Source organism: Lissotriton helveticus, chromosome 5_1, assembly GCF_964261635.1.
Source record: "Lissotriton helveticus chromosome 5_1, aLisHel1.1, whole genome shotgun sequence".
Lineage (NCBI taxonomy): Eukaryota > Metazoa > Chordata > Amphibia > Caudata > Salamandridae > Lissotriton > Lissotriton helveticus.
This window is the reverse complement of record NC_136065.1, coordinates 970,429,832-970,452,537: the sequence shown is the minus strand read 5'-3', so window position 1 is coordinate 970,452,537 and position 22,706 is coordinate 970,429,832. Positions and strand designations below refer to the sequence as shown.

General features: G+C 44.8%; 1 protein-coding gene across 1 annotated transcript in view; it reads left to right on the top strand.

Moving 5' to 3' along the window:
* JAKMIP3 (Janus kinase and microtubule interacting protein 3) overlaps positions 1-22,706 on the top strand; it is a 771,326-nt gene that overhangs the window by 611,943 nt on the left and 136,677 nt on the right. The window contains exons 10-11 of the mRNA XM_078643479.1: positions 953-1,069; positions 9,059-9,187. Coding sequence (XP_078499605.1) covers positions 953-1,069; positions 9,059-9,187 — 246 coding nt within the window. The remainder of the gene's footprint in view (positions 1-952; positions 1,070-9,058; positions 9,188-22,706) is intronic.

Genomic DNA, 22,706 nt, shown 5'->3' with positions numbered 1-22,706 from the left:
AGGAAAGGACTTCAGCTCAGGTATCAATTTTGACAGGTCATCACACAACTTTTCATATACATAGCTGAATCACTGCAAATACAAAAATTATCACTATAATCTTTGTTGAACTTGGAAAGAACCTTTTTTACAGAGCATTCCAAGTGACACTGCGTTCCATGTTTTCCAAAAGTCTGGTGTCATGTTTCACCACTATCCCAGATGCTTGGTGATAGCGCTCTTTTCACATATGCTTGTCACTATACCCTGCATTGAATGTTCAAAGCCCGAGGTGTTGGAAATTCACCTACTATCAATACTTACTTACTACAAACTGGGGGCTGATGTATTAAGGGTTTTTACCCATTCTCTGTGGGTAAATGTGATGACACATATTAGGAAAGATTCTTATGAAACCAGCCATTTTACCTATCAGTGAAAGAATCAAACGCAGCCAAAATATCAAATATGATTTTGATATTTCCTGTTTCTCTACAGTTAAAATAATTAAACAAGACCTAAAACATGCTTCTAAAGCCTACATCTTTAGACCAAAGACCACAAAACTGAAAACACAATAGGAAGAAGAAACAATATTTTAGTGGCATCCCTAAACAACAAAACCCAAGCAGAATAATGTTAGCCCAGACTTTCTTACTGCTAGCTTGTATAACAAAGTGACAATGTATTGGGCCCATCATGAAGAAAAACATGACTTTCACTCTCTTTTTCCTTTCTTTGAATGGCATTTAGTTTCTCGTTGTGCAGGTGTTTTTTCAGTGTTTATATGTTTCACTGGTGAGGGCTGTTTCGCTTTCAGTGGGGTTTTATTAGTTATTTTATGTTTAAACCTAAAACTGGACAGCCTAATTATGATCCCATTTCACTGTATCCTGGTATCTTTGTATGTATATTACATATTGATGCATTTATGCTGTTTAGTGTCACTTACATATTACATTTTGCATTGCAGCCAGTCGTAGAGACATTCTTTGGATATGATGAAGAAGCTTCCCTCGATTCAGATGGTTCTTCCATTTCATATCAAACTGATCGAACTCCCTGCACTCCAGATGACGATGTTGAAGAGGTATTGTTTGAATTTACTTGCATAGTATTTTGTATGGATTTGTTACGGCATGCAGCATCATAGTAAATAGTTGTCATAGTTGCATTAAACATACTTGTTGAGGAGCACAATCAATCCCAAAAACATATACCCTAAATTCAAATAATCAAAGTTAATTACACTGGTAGACCCGCCATAAAATTATTCGGTTTTGTTCATTTAACTTAAATTAATTTGAGATTTGGATGATCTATTTAGCCATACACCAATTAATTTAGATTGTTCACAGCCTGATAGGCAGGAAATCTAGATTTAATTAAAGACACGGAGGCTAAGATGATGTAAATCTCCTTTATTGCCAGCTCACAGCAGCAACAATTGAAGAATACAGAACTTCAGCAACATTCTAATTAAAATGTATATAGTACCCCCGCATGCAGTGTTCTCCTTCTTTGGCATTGCAAACAAGGTAACTTCTAAGAACTTTTACTTCCGAACGTAAATTCAAAACAATGGAAAATCTCTTAGTCTGAATGAAAAAACCAACATATTTTGAGATAAAGTAACTTTAACCTCACTAGGGAGGGTAATAATGTAGCTGCATAATTTTAGCCTCCTTTTCTTTAATAAAATCTAGAATTTCTGCCCACAAGGCTGTGAAAAGTCTAAATTTAATGGCATGACACTCAGCGTCTTGAGACCCTCACTGGTGAGTAGCACCCTTACAATTTATTGATTGATTGATTGATTGATTGAACATTATGCAAGTTTAAAGTGCATTTAACACATTATCAATTGTGCTTGAAACAGGTCTAAAATAACAACTTTTAAACACATTTTCATTGGACCAATATGCAGCCCTAAGGATATCTTGCGGACCTCCCCCCAATATGAATGCTTTAGAAGCTGAAGCACCCCTAAGAGTGTGTGCTTTAAACTTGAGACATCCACACCGGCTTCTCTGATCACCTCCTTCAGCCAACTTGCTAAGGTGGGGGGAAAACAGCTCTATGCGGCCATCTATGGGGTATTAACATTTATTCTATATTTCCTCCTAGACTCTCAGTGCTCCTCTCATATTCCATTAAGTCTTTCATTCTGTGTAAATGGTTTTTGTTCTCCTTTTCAAATAAAAACAAACCCCTTCAAGTTGATAGGCCCTGGTGGTGATATCCAATGCCTTCACATCTGAAGTCCATCTAAACGATACCAGGCAGAGTAAAACAGTAAATTTATGAGAGATAAGTTTCAGCGATAGACCAGTATTCTCAAACCAACTCACTATGACCTGTAGAACATCCCTAAGTTTCCATAGACCATTGATTTCACAGTAGGTGGGTTTATTACCCGCATACTTCACATGATTTTCTTAGTCGCAAAACTCTGACCTACAGAGATTCCGTCCACTAAACAATGACCTGCTGCTTTAGCTGATCAGTAAACATGAACTGTTCTATAGGAGAGACCTGACGAGAGCAATTTTGATAAGTTATTAACCACATGTTCTGAATCAGTTAAAATTGGATTGTAATTCTGTTGAGGACACCACCAAACTCATTTCTCCCAAGACAGTCTATTTTCTTTCCTTGTGCCAGTTCCCATGGCTCCGATATGAGTGTGAAAGCATCTGCAGAAAGGCCTGTAATCTGCCACTGCCTCCTGAAATCCTCCAGGTCATCAGTGTCAGTAATCCTTGCTCTACAAGAGTGTGTGTCTCTCCTTCTGGGCCTATTACGACTTCCATGAAAGTCGGAATTATGATTGGTAAGTCTATGCTCATTTCTAGCAAGATTGGGAACCAGGCCTGTGACCTCCAAAGAGGTATTATCACTACTGTGATTTCTTTATTCCGGCGTACGTGTAATAGTAGCCTTGGTAGCATGGCAAACGGAGGGAAAGCATAAGGCGCTAGATCCCTCCAATTTTGAAGGAAGGCATCCATTCCCCAGGCCTCAGGGTCCGGCCTCCAGCTAAAAAATTTAGATAGCTGAGTGTTCAGTCTGTCTGCAAAGAAATTCATCCTGAAGGGCCCCCATTTCATCTGAATACTGAGGAAAGTTTCCCTGTTCAACTTCCAATTGATGGAATCTCTGAAATTCTGTGAAAACCAATCTGCTACACCATTGCTTAATCAAGGAATATGTTCTGCCACTACCAAAATTCCCTTGCTTAAGCAGCAACCCCAAAAGACCATAACTAAATCCACAAGCCCCTTGGAGTGAGGACCTCCTATCTTGTTGACGTATATAACCACAGCTACATTGTCCATACGTAACATCACAGAACACATTAGTAAGTTCTTGGTGAAGCAACAAATTGCAAATGAACCTGCCATCAATTCATAGCAGTTGATCTGCAACCCCTTCTCCTGATGTGTCCAGCGTCCCCCTGCTGATGAGTTGCCACATCTCGCACTCCATCCTTCTAAACTTGCGGCCGATTTTACCACTATCTCTATGGCTCTGCCATTCCATGCTTCTATGATCCTTAGCCGCCATAATAGTTACTTCTTTGAGTCCGGGTCCAAAGACAGTATTTGAGGTTAAGATTGAGTTGTTCTCAAAGTTCTTGTTTTGAGTCTTTGGAGTGCCCAATAATTATTGCGACCTGGATAAATTGCTTGGATGATCGAAGACAGAAGGCCCAGGATGCTTGCTAAAGCTCTCAAGGGAAACTCCTTCTTCAATAATATTTTCCTCAATTGCTTGCAAAGCTTCCTTAGCTTTTCCCCTGGTAATTTTAATTCTGCCTTCATTGTGTTTATGACAAAACCCAAGAACGGTGTCTCCTAGCTTGGTACCAGGCTAGATTTTTTCCTGAATATAAGAAAATTCAGGTGTTCTAGTAAGTTTAGTATAAGGTCTGTATGACGTGAAACCACCTCTCTGGAGCCATTATTACAATATTGTCGGGGTATATAACTAGTCATACTCCCCTTGCCCTGAGCCACACCACTACAGGACAAAGAAACTTGGTGAAACACCATGGGGCCAAGGAAAGCCCGAAAGGGAGAATGCAAAACTGCCAAAGTTTGCCCTTCCAAGTAAATTGAAGAAATTTGTGACGTGAGGGCCAAATTTGGATAGTTAGATATGCATCCTTTAGGTCTAACAGAGTTAGTCAATCGCCTTTTCTTAATACATCACTTCTTTGGTGTACTCCTTACATTTTGAAATGATGGTATACCACACATTCGTTCAGCTCTTTTAAATTTACCACCGGCCTTAGCCCTTTGTCCTTCTTCTCCATTAGAAAAATATTGCTGACAAAACCTTACTCTGTTCCCACTCGAATTACCCATTTGGTCAATAAATCCTCTACCTCCTGTGAAACTAGGATGGAATCCTCCTGTAAATAAAACATTTTCAGAGGAATATTCATTTGTATTGGTGTACTTATAAATTTGATCTTGTATCCCTTGACTGTGTTCCAGACCCAAGCATCATAAATTCCACTTTCCACAAAATTGGGCCAGTCTGCCTACCACCTCTTTAGGGGTATTTGAAGGGTCTCTCATAGCCCTTACTTGTTGAACAACCTCTCTGTTTTTGATCACCTCTGAAGCGTCCCCCATGAAATCTCTGTTTCTGGGTGTAGAAGGTTGAAAGAGTGGCGAAAGGTGAACGCAGTAACCCTGCAGCACGGTCAAGCTAGGGTCTTGATGAAGCTTGGCCACGGCCAAAGAATGAACCCCGTGTTCTCTCAGCCCTGGGATTTGTGTATTGATCTAAAACATTCCAGGTACTTGGCCATATCCCTTATGAAGTCATCATCAAAGAGTAATCCCTGAGAGGCAGGTCCTCCTTCCTTGCTGGCCAATTTGACTAGTTAAGGGTGGATTTTAAGTTACATTATTTTCTCCACTCATTTGAGAGTGCGGTATTCGTGCTCCGTACGAGGCAGATGGCTGTCTGTGCCCATTGGGGCAAATCCTTAGGGTCAATGAGGGAGTCTTCGAGATGAGCTACCTCAGCCATCTCAAACATCTTTGTAAATGGGCCAGAAATATCAAGAAGACAGTCTTGGCAAAACTTTAAGACTTTGTCAAGATCTTTTCTAGGGTTCTTTCCATCCTTGGTGATGAACGCCACCACCTTTGCTCCTAGCTCTGGCGTTGAAGTGATCTTATTTGGGAGGTAGCGGCCTTGGCACTCAGATCTTAGACTAGACCTTACCTCTTTCGGAATTTCCTTCTCAAGCCAAAAGGAAAGGTACTCGGCAATGTGTTGAGATGGAGCCATTTTGGAGACAAGGGATGTTTGATGAGAAGGGGGTCAAACATGCTTTCCCCGAAGAGGCCCACAATGCACATTTTAGAGCCAGAGGCTTTTGATGCCTCGTCAGTCATTCCCATATTTCTCACCTCCATCTCTACAATATAGGAATAGGAAGGTTAATTTTGCCCTACAAACCTTCATCGCTATCAATGGGAATGAGAATATCTGGATGTTTTTCTTGCCCATCCGTAGTGCCCCAGGCACCATCCATTTCACCGCCTTTGCGGGTTGTCTTTTTGTTTGAGTCTTTGGGCTTTTTTACTTCTTTATGCAGGCTTTCCCCTGCAGCCCTATTTCTCTGGGCCTTAACTGCCCCATCTGCCCCCTCAGGGTGTCCTGTGCCAGCATCTGCCCATTCTTTCTTAGAGAGCACTTCCACTTTTGTATTAGTTGTCTCATCCAGTGACCCTATTACCTTATCCAGGGTTTTGTTTATAAGATCTTCCAAACTATCCTCCACAGTGCTTCCTACATATTCAAGGGGCATAGTCAATGGATAACTAATTATCAAATTACTGGGGCTCGGAGGCAAAATAGCTGTTCCCACAGTTGGTTGGACTACAACTGCCAGAATTCCATTAGATTGCCCAACAAGTTAAAATGGCCCCACCAGTGTGTTTGCCAGTTGATCCCAAGCTGATAAAATGGCCACTAGAATGCACAGAGCCTGCTTGGCCGTCTGCTTAAGGCCTTTCCTTCACTTGTAATGTTCTCCTTCTATTTTTATGCCCCTATTTTCTTCCCTTTTTTTGGTTGTATTAATTGGCTTTGGGTGGTGCATTCGCTAGGTGTCGCACCGCTGAACTATTTTGAGTAAACTGGCAGCCACTGAGGAGGGAGGGCTGCTGGCAGCATCTATGGGGAAAGAGGGGCTCCGGACCGAGGCTGTGCAGGTAAGCCAACAACAGCGAGGTGACTCCGCAAGGCGACTGCCATGAGCTGAGTCACCTCAAATACACGACCAGCCTTAGCAAAAGGTGTCCTCTGCGTGCTGGTCTTCAAGGGAAAACATCTTGTGAGGAGGGATTACCTCACAGAGCGCAGCAATAGGAGCGCGGGCCCAGATTTTTCAAAGAAATGCAACCCGCTTTGAGAAAGAGTGCGGGACCGGCTTTTTCAAAGAAAGCTGGCCCACTGTAAACACATTTTTATCGTCCATAAAGAGCAGAAAGAAATACAAGGGTGTGTTGGGTACTGAGGTGGGAGAGCCTCAGGCCCAGTCATAAATAAAAATGCTACACATAGGAGAACCACCCTCCTCCCTAGAGAAAAAACAGTAAGGCAGGTATTAACTCAATAACAGATAATTGAGATATCAATGAAAAGAAGCTATAGGTTACTCTTCCTGAAAGGAGAGGGAGGGGGGGGGGGTAAGGTACAATTAATAAAGCAGATAAGATATTACAGTAGAAAGGACTGTACTTATCTTGTGAGCAGCAGTTTTTTTTATACCTTATTAGAATGCTTTCGAAGTTCTATATTCTTCACTTGTTTCTGCTGTGAGCTGGCAATAAAGCAGATATGCATAATTTAGGCATCTATGTCTTCAATAAAATCTATTTTTTCTGCCCATCAGGCTGTGCAAAATCGAAATATTATGCTAAATAGATCATCCATATCTCACATGAATGTAAGTTAACTAAACAAAAACATAATAATATTATTAATTTTCACATGGCTCAACTTTTACAACTTTGTGCTTTAAACTTCTCTTACTGATTTAATAACACTGTACATTAAAAATTAACTTGTCCCCAGCTGTGATAGATCAAGTAACTCACCATAGTACAGGTTATTAATTTGATAAGAATGCATCACTAACTTTACAGGACATTACCCTTTTGAGGCACCCTCTAGAACTTGTAAGGAAAATTATCTAGTTCATTCATAATGACATTTTTATGTGATTAATTTAATTCATTCCAAAGCATAAAAAATAAACTTAAGTCACAGAGAGCCACCTGTGACAGAATATAAAATAGCATTATTCACAGAATGACAAAGAAGATAGTAATGCTGTATAAAAATACATTCATCAAGAAGGTGCACAACATTTTACAAAGCTAATCTTTGAATGAGTGAAAACGTTTTGAAAAAATACCTTGTTGAATGTGGATCAACTTTCTTTGTACATTTCCTAATTCAAGACAAATAAAATGTTAACTCAGTACATTTTCTAGAGCAGTGAACAGACTCTGACAAATGCCATAAATGTATAGAAGTTCTATTTCCTTAGCAGAACCTATACAGCATTGTGGATTACCCCAACTTTTCTATGTCCCAACTGAAAATTCAAGAGTGGGAAAAACAGAATCTGAACCTGACACTTGCCCTTCTGTTGTAAGACATTGTAAGGCTCAGATATGTCCAGTCGCGGCCCGTGGAGGGAGTTGCGCTGGGGCAGGCAGGCGGGGCGGGGGAGGGGCAGGGTGAGGAGTGATAAAGACCGGAATCTGGATGATTGCAGGTAAGTAAACAATTAAATTAATAAAACGAATTTCGTAGCGTGCCCTGCATCGCATTTTGCGATGCAGGGCACGGAACGAAATTCCTTTTATTAATTTAACTGTTTACTTACCTGCAATCATCTAGATTCTGGTCTTTATCACCCCCCACCCTACCCCTCCCCCGCCCCACCTGCCTGCTCCACCGCAACTCCCTCCACGGGCCGCGGCTGGATATGTCTGTCTTTGCTTAAATTATGATAAGGTCAACAACATATGCTAATCTATTATGTCATTTGATAATCTTTACAATACGAAAATAATTTTGCTTGTTCCATGAGCAGTACTTTGGTAGTTGAGTTTTCCACAGGTCATCAGGATATACGTTATGGATTGCTTTCCCAAATATGCCCTCCATGGGTTGTGTTCAGATTGCTTGATATATTCAGTTCTGGTAAAATTTTAATTTAAAACATATTAAAAATGTGGGAAAACTCTTATGGTATCTTTTTGCTCATATCCATGAATCGAAGAGTCTAGTTCTAATCATGTTCTTTTTGAGCATGTATTGAATACTTCAGAAATGCTTCGTTCCAATAAATTCCTTTTAAAAAATGCTAAATTGGATAAAGGTGTGAAAGGATAATATTTAAAAAGAACTCAAAATGTGGATGTCCACTTCTCAAGAGCGTGAAATATAAATTTTCACCAATTCCAAAGCTTCACCTAGCCCAAATAGTACCTTGACTGGCTGATTGCCAAAGCTTCCATCTACTGGTGAATTTGAAGAAAAAATTCTGAGACAAAAACTTTTCAGGTTGAGTGAAAACTCCTCTTGATGTTCTGTAGCTGTATAGTTTCATGGGACCCCCTTTGGAAAGGCACTAGGTTTCCACCAAACCATCGCCATTTGCATAAATAAAATCAGTTTTAATGCCTCAACTTGCCATGCTTCCCCTTTCATAGAAGGAATACATATATAACCAATAAACTTTCATAAACATACGGTCATTATTCAAATGTATTTTATTGTGGCATAGAATATGGTTTCAGGTAGTTCCTACAAGTCACTGAGACTGAATTTGAATTTTGGTCTACAGCCATGTCATGTATTGATACTATTGTATGCTGTATCTCATTACTAACTAGACATTTATGGCCTTCTTTGAAGGGAGCCGACAGCTAAGGTGTTCATGGTTTTTGGTTGCAAGGCTTATTTATAGGAATGGTGTTGGTTTTCAAGGAAATGGCAATGGTTTAAAAAGTATATTTTGATTCATACTTTACAGGGAATGGCCAAAGAAGAAACAGAGTTGAGATTTCGCCAATTGACGATGGAGTATCAGGCACTTCAACGTGCATATGCTCTGCTTCAGGAACAAGTTGGAGGAACGCTAGATGCGGAACGAGAAGTTAAGGTCCAAATGGCTTAAATTACCTGATATAAATCAGCTTTTAAATGTTATATGCTATGCTGCTCAATTAACAATCAAATGTGTGCATGATCTTATTTTTCAATGTAATACTCTAGCTGGTTTTGGTACAGATAAACCAGAAAATTAGGAATGATTGGTGAACCGCAAAATAGATTTTTGTTCTTGAGTTGTACTAACCTAGTCTGTATCTGACCTGCACTCCATCTGGGTCGGCATGAACTTGTGACTTTCCCTGATAGCAACCAGATGACCTTAAGTAGCACTATATTCTTTAGGTGCTATTTTTACTTACAACTTTAAAATTGCATATCTCCTGTTCTACTGATTGGACTTTTGTCATTCTGGTATTGTTTTATTTTTCTAAATACACCCTATATTTCTAAATTGTTTTGGGATTTTTATTGCATTGTGTTACTGTTTGTAGGCTGCATAAATTCCTTACACATTGCCTCTTAGTTAAGCCAAGCTTCACCCTGACAAGATATGTGGTGGTTGCCTGAGTGGAGTTTCCACCACCTCAACCAATAACTCAATTTCTTACATTGGTGTTCAGTGGTGAGATCCAGTACTTGTGTTTGTGCAGTGCCAATCAGGGGTCTATGACGATGTTGGTCAGATGAGCATCCGACCGACACTGTAGAAGGATGGAATCAACCCGACTAGCTGCAATACAAAAATGGATGTTTGTCTGCAACACAGTGCATTGATATTTGGCCCCCAGGCCCCATAGCGGAGGCCCTGGGGTGATGGGGGCCCTGCTAGGGGCCCCAAAGTCACTTTCCACCTGCCTTTTCATGGCAGGTTGACTGCAATGAAAGGGTAGACAGAAAACAAAATTGTAATCGTGACTGTGGAGCCAAGGCTGCCTCCACTGCCATTTGAGGAATATCGTTCCGGCCGCCAACTCGATGGGCTCTGTGAGCCCGGCAGAAGCTGTGCGGAATTCCCCCCGTGATTCGCTCCAACTGCCAGTATCGTAATAAGATGGTCGGACGGAAACCTCTGATGTCGGGTGGAAAGCCTCCGACGAGCTATTGGATGGCTTACTGCCCAACATCATAATGAGTCGCACAGTGATTTGTGCAAAATTCCTTTATAAGTAATATAGCATCAGATTCAACATTTAGTTTAAATTCTCCTTGATTAGCTATCTTATTTCTTTCTCCAGAATCTATTCCTGACTTTCATTTGTTTCACTTGTGATACCTGCTTTAGAAGATGGATTTGGAGCTTAACAGCATTGAGAACCTTCAGATGGCAAAGTTGAGGAAGCTCTGCTAGCATAGGGGACTAACCGTGAAGAAGGGGTCCACATATGTAGACTTTCAAATAGCCCTAAAAGCTTTTGAGGAGGTCTGCAGGACGCAGGCTGCACCCAGAGGGCGGGATGGCAAAAGGCCTGAGTAGGAGAGGTGAATGTGGAGGACCAAATTGAGGAAGAGAAAGGAGATGACATGACCACAGGCCCAGAGCTACAGCACGAAGAGGAGGAAAACCTGCTTACAGAAGCAAGGTCCCCTGCCTACCTCTTACCTAAAGAGCTGAAGGACTGAAGGGCTGAGAAGGAGCTTAACCTGCAGCTAGCTAAAGTGAAATTGGAGGCAGCCACGGAGAAGGATGCTGACAAGAGGGCTACAAAGAAGGCTGACAGGGGCTTGGAGGAAAAGAAACGCTTGTTGGCTTATGAAGTGAGACTGAAGGATCTTTAGCCGAAAGCTAAACAAATCTCAGGTTCTAGCAGGTTGGGGACAGAAGTTTGGCCCAAGGGAGGGAATGGGCCACATCACCTTAATAGGTATGGTGGTATTGTCGGCCTAGTGGGGTGCACCTGTGAGTAAGTTAAGACCAGGACCTTCACTGATGTGATCCACAGATGAGGAGAAGGGTTCCCCATTGGCTAGTGTAGTAACCCCAGAGGATTATGCTTGAGGGAATACAGGATGGGGATAGAACTGACAAGTGCCACTGCTAACGAGGGCTATTATCCATGTTCTATTGCCTAAGCAGGGAAGTCCATCATGGTATTGATTAGCTTACCCTACGTTTTGGCTTAAGTGGGTTCATGTTGGACCTGGCCCTTTTTGCAGGGTCACCACCAGCTTTTTTGTTGTTGTGGTAACTTTAGATTGGGAGCAGATACCGGTATGCTGTTTGCACCCAAACGAATTGTAACTTACAATCGCCTTTAATGGTGAAGTAGGATTTTAAGTTCATAGGTTCTTAAAAATGACACGTTTAGAAAGATGACATTTTCTTGGCCTAACCATATCTGAGAATGACCCTGTTGTTGGGGTTTGTGCATTACTTCTAGACAGTGATACAAAGGGGCTTAGGTGTGGAGAGGGTGGACAATCCTGAAAGAATAACTGGGGAGGGGCTGTACCCAGCCTCATTTAGACTTCAAAGGGCTTTGCTCACAGCAGACACAAGGGAACCTAACACCAGACCTGCCCTGCCGTTTGTCACCCCCTGACAGTTTGAAGCCTTAACCAGGGGAAAAATATCCAAACTCAGTTTTGGGTGTAGAGCAGGGAGCCACCACAATCAAAGACATGCACCACATATCATTATTGGATCTCTAGCGCCACTTTTCATCCATGGACCTGTGGCAGTTAAAGATGAAGGACTGCTGCCCTGGTGCTAGAAGGACTACCTTGCTGTGTGAAATGGAAGATTGGACCTGCTTGCCTTCATTTCAGGCTACTCGGAGTGACTCAAATGGTCAGTTGACTGAATATTCTGTGAAAACTACAGGGACTCAGCATGCTTAGGAGGCCTATCTGCACTGCCATTTGCCCTGGTGCAACTGGACTGCAGCTGTCTGAAACCTGCTACTAGCCTCTGCTGGAGGGAGTCCTTATCTATAAAGGGTTCCCCCCCAGTTCCTGTACCCTTAGCTGGCATTATAGTGACATTAAGTGAAGGTGAAAAACCTGAAGTTTAGGCTGTTTGCGATGCAAACGGGCTGCTCAAGTTGAAACTCTGTCACCCGCAATGACTTCTAACGTGACGCTCCAGTTAAACCTGCTCTTCCTGACAACAATGAATGTTCGTGGTGACCAACAATAAGAGTGCTGCATTTGAGAGGAGGAGCCAAGATGGCGATCGGAACAGTCGCATGAACGCTTCGCTCTGAGGTCCCTTCCTCCCCGCTTACCTATCCTGTCGATAATCCTGTTCGAGGATTTCTTATTTCTACTGCTAGAGAAAATCGCTCACTTACCGTTTGATTTTGGGGCTCCAACGTGCAGTGGCTCCTGCGATCTGCCCTTGTCTGCTTGCTGGCCTTCCCGGCCCTGACGCCGGGGCCTCGAGTGCAGCGCCTGCCCGGCGGTGTTCGGAGTGTTGGTGGCCCTGGTCCGGATGAGAAGCCTGTTGGTGGGAGCCTGAGAGCCGCGAGCCGGGAGAGATGGAGCGGACCCACTCCCAATAGTGGGTCACCCCGTATGCCCGAGCAGTTGATGAACCGGAGAGAGGCCGTGTTGTCCGGTTCCCCTTGGGTGGGACGCCCACTCTTGTTAATAGTCCCGTCCGGGAACCGGTGCCTGGCTCCCGGAGAGCTGCTGGGAGCACACCCGGCCTTCTGGTGACTCTCCTTTCTTCGCCGGGCGCCGACCGCCGCTGATCGACTGTGGGTCCTGTTGCCTCTGGCGGTCATGATGGACTTGGAGGTGGAGGGGATAATGGCGGCGAACGATGTGCTCAAGATGGCGGATGGCCCCTTGGAGTGTATCCCTCCCGGAGACTGTGACACTGTTGCATTTGAGACCCCCGGACCTCGGTTACTTGGGGCGGCGCTTACACGAAGTCATGTGCTGCTTGCGCTGGTTACTCTGCGAACCGATCTGCTCTGGAAGTCCCGGGACTTGGAGTTACGGATCGCTGCCATTGTTGATCCGCCATTTTGTACCGTAGTGCCTTCTCCCCGAGTTGGTCCTGTTGATTCTCCTCCGGTTGCTGAGCCGGGGTCCCTGGATGAGTCTACGATTTTGAGGGAACAAATGGACCTGGCGCCGGTGCGGCAATGTTTCCCACATCCTGTGTTCTCCACTCCGTGCTGGGCAGACCTGATTTTGGACTTGGCCGCGTTGGTGATTGGCGTACTGTTGCATTCTGGCTGCTGCCATGTATCGTTGGCTACTTCTTGGTGGCTGGGACAGTGTTGTGCGAAGATGCCGCCTGCCTTACCTGACTGGTATGGACTTTTTGTGTCGTACTGTCTCCTGACTGCACGGAGGTTTGGCAGTTCTACTATTCACAGAAGTGGCCAGGGGTGACCTTGCCTAGATCCTGGCGGGACTTTCTCTTAGTTAATGGCGTATCCGGGACTCGTCTTGTGGACTGTTTTTGATTGCACCCTGTGCGTTGGCTTTTCTCTGTATTCTTTCTGGCCTCGATTTGTAAGTTTTCTGTTGCGGGGATGGGGGGGGACTGAGTGTTTCCATCGCCGGCTCCTCTCCTCATTCTTTCTTTTTCTCCCTTTCGTTATTTTTCTCTTCTTCTTCTTTTATTTCCCTTTTTTCGGGTGACTCTGGGGCGACAGACACGCTGTTAGTGGGGTAGGCCATAGCCATTACGGTGATGTAGGGTGGCGGGTGATGGGGGGGGTTTGTTATTTTAATTTGTTTTGTTCTATGGTCCCTTTTTCTCCCCTTTCAAGGGGGTTGGCTATGTCTCTCTTTTTTTTTCTCTCCTTTATTTATCCGGTGTCTGCACTTGTCTTTCTTACTGTTTGGGGCAGGTGGGCTTTCTACACGACGTCTTGTTAAATTGCTTGCTATGGTTTGTCCTTTACTTCTGGCCCACCTTTGGTGGGCGTAGGGTGCATTTGGCCCCGTTCCTTATTATTGCTTTCTGATTGCATGGGGGGATATACCCCTCCCGTCTCCTTTTCTCTGACTGTGTTGCATGGCGCCTTGGTAGATATAGCCGCTGCCTCCTCTTAAAATCATAAAAATGAAACCTTTTTTATCCTTGCGCTTCCTGTGTTACGACCACATCTCACGGCTATACTGTACTTACTTTTTACCATACATGTCTAACCTGCTCTGTTTTTGATCTCCTGATTTTGCGGCCGGCCCCAGTGGTTGTAGGCCTGCGCTTGTATTGCTCTGCTTATATGATTAAAGGTTTTAAAAAAAAAAGAGTGCTGCATTTTGCACTACGATTCAGAAAAGGGGGTGGTGATGAACAGAGTGCCTGAATTAGGCAGACCACTCTTACCCAGTCCAAAGATCAGGGCTTGATCCATCACCGTTTTTTAGCTTGAGCTGGGATGGGGCAGTGAGCTAAATAACGGTGATGGATCAAGCCCTGATCTTTGAACTGGGTAAGAGTGGTCTGCTTAATTCAGACACTCTGTTCATCACCACCCCCTTTTCTGAATAGCATTTTGCACTACAGCACTGACAGCTAGTGACAACTGCCAACACATTGTTGAAGCAATGACCGTCCATGGTGGCTTACTGGCTCTTTGTGCTACAGCGATGACCGTCTGCTATGCCTGACCTGCTTTTCACCGTACAGCAATGACCGTCTGTGATGCTCAGCCTCCTTCTCTTGGCCTCCACCAACGCAAATTGAAGTCATTGCGCCCAACTTTGAGAATGTAGCTTTTCAGAGGGACTAACCTGGTCCTTGTACCTGACCCGTGCACTATTCTTGTCAGACTGAACGTGTGGCATTACCCGGTCTAGCGCAACCAGATGACACTGAGTCTATTAACATCATGTGTGTTTAGTATAAGGTCACACATATTTAGAAGACACACCTAGGGAATTTCTCTTCAATACTTGTATTTTCCCTGCCCTAGGAACCCATATTAGTAGCAGGGGGTCCTTGTATTGACATTAAATGCTTTGTGCTTTTAGGCACTATTTTTACTTACATTTTAATTGCATATCTCCGGTTCTACTGATTGGATAATTGTCATTCTGGTATTGTATTATGTATTAAAATGAATCCTGTTTATCTAAATTAGTTTGAGATTTCTATCGTAATGGGTTTTTACTTTACTATTTGTGCACTGTATAAATACTTTGCACATTGCCTCCAAGTTGAGCCTGACTACTTTTGTTTCAAGCTAGGTCAATTTAGTGTCTTTTTTGGTTCACCCTAACAAGGATTGGCGAGGGCGAGCCTGGCGGAGCGGAACTGGCGGGTGGGCGTGTGGAAGCTGAGTCTGCTGTTCAGGTAGGCTGGTCCGGCGTTGTGGAGTGCTTTGTGTGCGTGGCTGAGGAGCTTGAAGTTGATCCTCTTGTCGATGGGGAGCCAGTGTAGGTCTCTCAGGTGGGGGGTGATGTGGCTGCGGCGGGGGACGTTGCCGATCAGTCGGGTGGAGGCGTTTTGGATGCGTTGTAGTCGTCGTAGGTGTTTAGCTGGGATTCCTGTGTAGAGTGTGTTGCCGTAGTCCAGTCTGCTGCTGACGAGGGCCTGTGTCACCGTTCTTCTTGTTTCGGTCGGGATCCACTTGTAGATCCTGCGGAGGATGCGGAGGGTGTTGTAGCAGGAGGAGGAGACGGCGTTGACCTGCTTAGACATGGAGAGGGAGGAGTCGAGGATGAATCCTAGATTGCGTGCATAGTCGGTGGGTGTTGGTGCTGTTCCCAGTGTGGTCGGCCACCAGGAGTTGTCCCAGGCTGAGGGGGTGGGTCCGAGGATGAGGACCTCCGTCTTGTCCGAGTTCAGCTTCAGACAGCTGCTCCTCATCCAATCGGCGATGGCCTTCATTCCCTCGTGGAGGTTGCTTTTGGCGGTGTGTGGGTCCTTGGTGAGGGAGAGGATGAGCTGGGTGTCGTCAGTGTAGGAGATGATGTTGTGGTCGTGGTGGCGGGCCACTTGTGCGAGGGGGGCCATGTAGACGTTGAACAGCGTTGGGCTGAGGGATGAGCCCTGGGGACGCCGCAGATGATGTCGGTGGCTTCGGATCGGAAGGGTGGGAGGCAGACGCTCTGGGTTCTGCTGGAGGGGAAGGAGGTGGTCCAGTGAAGAGCCTTCTCTTGGATTCTGGCTTCTAGGAGGCGTGTCTTTACAGTGCGATGGCAGACCGTGTCGAAGGCGGCTGACAGGTCCAGGAGGATGAGGGACAACATACTATTTGAGACATTTAAAAAACATAAAAATACTAATTCTGTAAGATTTACACAGTTTTAATTCATAAGCTGCCCTTTATCTCATTACGTTATCTACCGAAAACTGCAAACAAGCATTGAAAAACCAATACATATGCCTAATAACTGAAATTGAAAGCCATACCAATTGGCTTTGTCATTCTTGTTTTATAAAATCTTTTTTAGGAGATTTTTAATCTGAGGGCACCTTTACATTCACGCTTCTTTGATTTTCCAAATTCCCTTTCTCCTCCACCCAACCTCTTGGCTCCCCAGTGCTTAGTTTGTGACAGAATGGGTGATGCTGCCCAAAGCACTGCTCAAAAGACAGAGGCTGGTGCAAATAAATGTCCATGCTCCAAATACAAAGTCTGGGTTGACCAGAATCGACCTCATATCTCTTTATTCCATTGCCGGATGCTCCTTGCCCCTTTATCTCACTTTTGCAGGCTCCTACTTTCTCACTTGTTGACGGTTTTTGATCTTCTTGTCTTTCTTCTTTCCTGCTTGTATGTTTTCCTCTCTGTTGCACTTGGGGAATGCCTGATAAGGAAAAATTAGTCCTGGTAGGTCCCACCAGCAACCACCAGCTCAAATTAAGCACTATGCCTCCCCACCCCCTATTCAGGCACAGGCGGCACAGGTAAAAGCTGTGGGATGGGCGGGAGGGGGAGGAAGTGGACAGATGACGGGATAGGGAAAGTAAAATAAATAAAAGCACTTACAAGGTGAGTGTTTTTTTTTTACTTCCCCTATCCTGTCATCTGTCCACTCCCCCCGCCCAGCCCCTGCCCCACCCCACCAATGTAACCTGTGGCAGCCACCAGTTGTGGCTCAGCATGGGTCGCAGGTGGGGGAGCAGACACAGGGGGGGTCGTGCAGGTAGGAGTGGGTCACGGGGGAGGTCACACGAGGGGTTTAATTAAAAAAAATCATTAAACTTACAAGGTGCAGGCAGCAGGCATCCAGGCTCTCTCCCCTAAGCCAATCACAACAGTGAATTCAGCGTTGTGATTGGTCGGGAGGGTGCCCAGCCAGGGGCTTATGGGGTGGGCATGTTCTCCATGCAGGCTGCATTGCATCCTGCATGGAGAACAGTCTTAGCGCACTTAGGAGTGGGCACACCACTCTGCCCTTGCCCTGCTTGGGAGAGCAGAGCAACAGCCCCACACCACAACACAAATATAAAATGGTAATAACTAGAAGTTATTGGCATTTTATGTTTCTGCTTCTCGCACTGCAAGAAAGCAGTGGGCGACACTCCTCCTCCATAGTGTAGGAGCCGCCACTGCCGGCCGCGTCTGTCCCTATTTTTTAAATGCTTCCGCCCAAATGATTTTACTAAATAAACCAAAAGGCTGCTGTGACATTGTACTCATTATGTGCATGCATGTAGACATGTAGACATATGTGCTCTCATAGTCTCCGAGTATGTCTTAACGCATATGCCTGACATATGTTGCTACTCGGAGTGGCATTCTTTTTTCGCTCATGTAGTTTTATTGTTACAAAACGCTCAGCATCCATGTTAAAACAGTAACTTAAAAGGCACTGGTAAAGACAATACTTTGGCACTCATCTGGTAAAAGCGAGACCGATTGGCCTTGCCAATGCATTTCTTTCTGAAACAATCTTGAATCATCAAATTTGACCTTTCTAGCCTTCTCTGGTGCTATCGACAGTCCTCAGAGGTCTTAACTTCAAAGCAGCACACATGAAATGAGTAAGTGCCTCTTTAACATGCAGGAAGGCAGTGCCTCTCTGCGAACCGTCTGCTTTGAATACATAACATCCCTCGCGTGCAGCTTGGAATCACGAATTTTGATTTATGGCTCCTAACCCGACGTTTTTCTTCACTCCCCGAGCGACAGAGCTGTATTTTGTGTTCAGCTATATTGCATTTGCATTTTTATACCCCCAATCAGTTTACCGGGTTCTAGCAGAATATTTTATGGAAAACCCTTAAAAATGAAACCCTCTGTCAGTCAATCAACAAGAGTCTTAACCACTTAAAGGCCTGGAATGTAATTCCTTTTGAATCCTTTAAGATTACACACAAGCTGCTCCTTGGCATTGTGACGTGCTCTCAAGTTAAAAGGAGAGCGTCTCCTAATTGATGTGCAAATTACAGTTCATTATACCACTTTCTGTTCTATCTCGACATGAATCTTTTGAACAAGTGACAGGGCTGTGCCCTTTAAATTGCTCAGCACATATATCCATTTGTTCAGGTAACTAAAACCATGGCTGATAGTTTTTCACAGGACTCGCTGCCATACGTTATGAATGTGTTCTTTATCAGACTTAATCAAACACCTTTCAAGTAATCTGCAGATCTATAAATGTACTTACAAAACAAAAAAAAGTACTTAATATAAAGCTCTGAAGAAGAGTTATTATTTTCCACTTTTTTAAATTATCGAATGTTGAATCTTTCTGGATATTCACTGTAGGTAAAATCTATTGCCATCATTACTATTCATGGTACCAACGGGGAAGGTGCGAATCACTGCCCTTCATTCACAATAGTGCAGTATTTGTAGCATACCATTTAAATTTGTCAGGGCTTTGATTCACCAAAATTCCAGGGGTAGCAGAAATTACATCATATGTCCTTTGTTAATGGATGACATCACAGGAAGTGACATCACACGACCTCTTACCTGGTGACATCACGTGTACTCACCTTTGACTGCCAGAGAACAGCCTGGCTCCCAGAAAGTGTTGAATTTCAGCTTATGCCTGCAGCCCAGCTATGCCCTTTCTGACACAGAGCAGGCCCACATGCAAGCCGGACTTTGCAAGCTGTGAGGCAGTGAGAGTGCAAGATCTTGTGGGACCGAGGAAGATTCCTGCTGGTCTAGGCAGCTAGCACTCCACTTCACAAGCATTAACTTGCTTGTAGGCAAGGATGAGGTGTTCCAAACTTGGGTTTTTGTTTATCTCATAGACAATTTCTGGGAGCTGTGTTCCAGATTCACTTCAGTTGATTGACCTGAACTGAAAACAATATTTTGTACAAGAAAAGTCCTACTTTCTGAGCATCATCCTTTTAACAAGCATTGGCAAAAGCTATTGGCAATACGGTTTTGCCATGTTGTACACTAGTGTGGACTGGGGAGTACAGTGTTATAGACTGGATTTATTGAAGAAGAGTGTTGCAGAGTGGAGTAGGGGGAGAAAAGTGTTGTAGAGGTGAGTAGAGTTCAGTGGTTCAGTGGCAGAGATGTTCGCAAAGTGGAGTGTCATATAGCGCAGTGTTGTAGAATAGATTGGCAATAGAGTGGATTAGCATAGAGTGGAGTCGAGTGGAAAGGAACAGGGTGGAATGGGTTAGATTGGATTGAGGTAGTGGGGTGGATTGGACTGGAGTAGATTGGGGTGGATTGGATTGGACTGAGTGGAGTGGGGTGGGCTGAAGTGGGTGGACTGGATGGGGTGGATTGTATTGTAGTGGGGTGGATTGAAATGGGGTGAGTTGGATTGGATTCAGATATATTGCAGTAGTGTGGAATAGATTGGATTGGGGTGGGGTGCATTGGGTTGGGTTGGCGTGGATTGGATTAGAGTAGAGTGGTTTGCAGTGGGGTGAATTAGAGTGGAATGGAGGGGTGAATTGAAGTGGTCTGGAGGGGTGGATTGGATTGGAGTGAGGTGAATTGGAGTGGATTGGATTGCACTGGAGTGGGATGGATTGGACTGGAGTGGGGTGGATTGGAGTGTGGTGGGATGAATGGATTGGATTGAGTGGGGTGGATTGGAGTGCATTGGAGTGGGGTGGATTAGATTAGAGGGGGTGGAATGAAATGTGGTTGGGTGGGATGGACTGGATTGGGGTGGGGTGGGGTGGATTGGAGTGGAGTGGATTGGAATGGGCTGGCTTGGATTGGACTGGGGTGGACAGGATTTGGGTGGAATGGAGTGAGGTGGAATGGGGTGGCGTGAATTGGTGTGGGGTGAATTGGATCGGTGTGGGATGGGGTGGATTGGAGTGGAGAAGACTGCATTGCAGTGTGGTGGATTGGATTGAGATGGATTGGATTAGGGTGGGGCGGAGTGGATTGGTTTGGGGTGGATTGGAGTGGGGTAGATTGGATTTGCCTGGATTGGGTTGGATTGGATTGGTGTGGGGTGGATTGGATTGGAGTGGGGTGGATTGGATTGGGGTGAGGTGAGGTGGATTGGATTCGGATGAGGTGGATAAGACTGGAGCGGGGTGGATTGGAGTGGGGCAGATTGTTTTGGATTGGAGTGGGGCAGATTGTTTTGGATTGGAATGAGGCAGATTGTTTTGTATTGGACTGAGGCGGATTGTATTGATTTGAAGTGAGGTAGATTGTTTTTTTGATTGGAGTGGGGCAGATTGTTTTGGATTGGAGTGGGGCAGATTGTTTTGGATTGGAGTGGGGCAGATTGTTTTGGATTGGAGTGGGGCAGATTGTTTTGGATTGGAGTGGGGCAGATTGTTTTGGATTGGAGTGGGGCAGATTGTTTTGGATATGAGTAGGGCAGATTGTTTTGGATTTTGAGTGGGGCAGAATGTTTTATATTGGAGTGGAGCAGATTATTTTGGAATGGTGTGGGGCAGATTGTAGTGGGGGCAGATGGGGGTTGGGTTGTAGTGTGGTGATTTGGGGATCCAGTAAGGTGGATATGATTGGGGTGAGCTGGATAGGACTGGATTGGATTAGATTGGGCTGGATTGGGGTAGATTGATTTGATGTGGGGTGGATCGGATTGGAGTGGGGTGAATTGGGAAGGAATGGATTGAACTGGGGCAGATTAGAGTGGAACAGATTGTTTAGGATTGGAGTGAGGCAGACTGGAGTGGACTTTATGGGAGTAGGCAGATTGTTTTGCATTGGAGGGGGAAGATTAGAGTGGGGCATACTGTTTTCGATTGGAGTAAGGCGGATTGGTGTGGAGCAGCTTTAAGTGAGACATATTGGTTAGGGGCAGATTGGAGTGTGGCAAATTGTTTTGGATTAAAGTGGAATGGATTGGAGTGGGATGGATTGAAGTGGAGCAGATTGTTTTGGATTGATTGGGGTAGATTGGGATGGGGTGGAATGTAGTGGGCAGATTGTTTTGGATTAGAGTGGGGCAGAATGTTTTGGTTTGGAGTGGGGCAGATTGAAGTGAGGCACATTAGATTGTTTTGGATTGGAGTGGGGCAGATTGTTTTGCATTGGAGTAGGGCAGATTGTAATAGGGTGAATTGGAGTGGACAGATTGTTCTTGGTTAGAGTGGGGCAGATGGGAGTGGAGTAGATTAGAGTGGGGCGGATTGGAGTGGGGAAGGTTAGATGGGCAGATTGTTTTGGATTTAGTGGGGCATATTGGAGTGAAAGGGATTGGAATGGTTTGGAGTAGGACAGATTGATTTGGGTTGGAGTGGGGCAGATCGGGGTGGGGTGGAATGATGTGGGCGATTCTTTTGGATTGGAGTGGAGCAGATTGTTTTGGATTGAGTGGGGCATATTGTTTTGGATTGAAGTGGGGCAGATTGGTGTGGGGCATTCTGTTTTGGATTGGTGTGAGGCAGATTGTTTTAGAATGGAGTGGGGCGGATTGTTTTGGATTGGAGTGGGGCAGATTGTTTTGGACTGGAGTGGGGCAGTTTGTTTTGGACTGGAGTGGGGCAGATTGTTTTGGATTGGATGGGGCAGATTGTTTTGTATTGGAGTGGAGCAGATTCTTTCGGAATAGAGTGGGGCAGATTGTTTTGGATTGGAGTGGGGTTGATTGTGGGGGTTGGGTTGTAGGGTGGTGGGTTGGGGATGGAGTAAGGTGGGTTTGATAGGGGTGAGCTGTATAGGACTGGATTGGGTTGGATTAGATTGGGCTGGATTGTGGTAGATTGATTTGATGTAAGGTGGATCGGATTGGAGTGGGGTGGGGTGGGGTGAATTGGGATGGAGTGGGGTGGGGTGGGGCATATTAGAGTGGAGCAGATTGTTTAGATTGGAGTGAGGCAGACTGGAGTGGGCTTGATAAGAGTGGGCAGATTGTTTTGCATTGGAGGGGGGCAGATTAGAGTGAGGCAGACTGTTTTCGATTGGAGTAAAGCGGATTGGAGTGGGGCAGATTTGGGTGAGACATATTGAAAAGGGGCAAATTGGAGTGTGGCAGATTGTTTTGGATTAGAGTGGAATGGATTGGAGTGGGATGGATTGAAGTGGGGCAGATTGTTTTGGATTGAGTCGGGTAGATTGGGATGGGGTGGACTGTAGTGGGCAGATTATTTTGGATTAGAGTGGGGCAGAATGGCGTGGGGCAGATTGTTTTGGATTGGAGTGGGGCAGATTGAAGTGAGGCAGATTAGATTGTTTTGGATTGGAGTGGGGCAGATTGTTTTGGATTGGGAGGCAGATTGTTTTGCATTGGAGTAG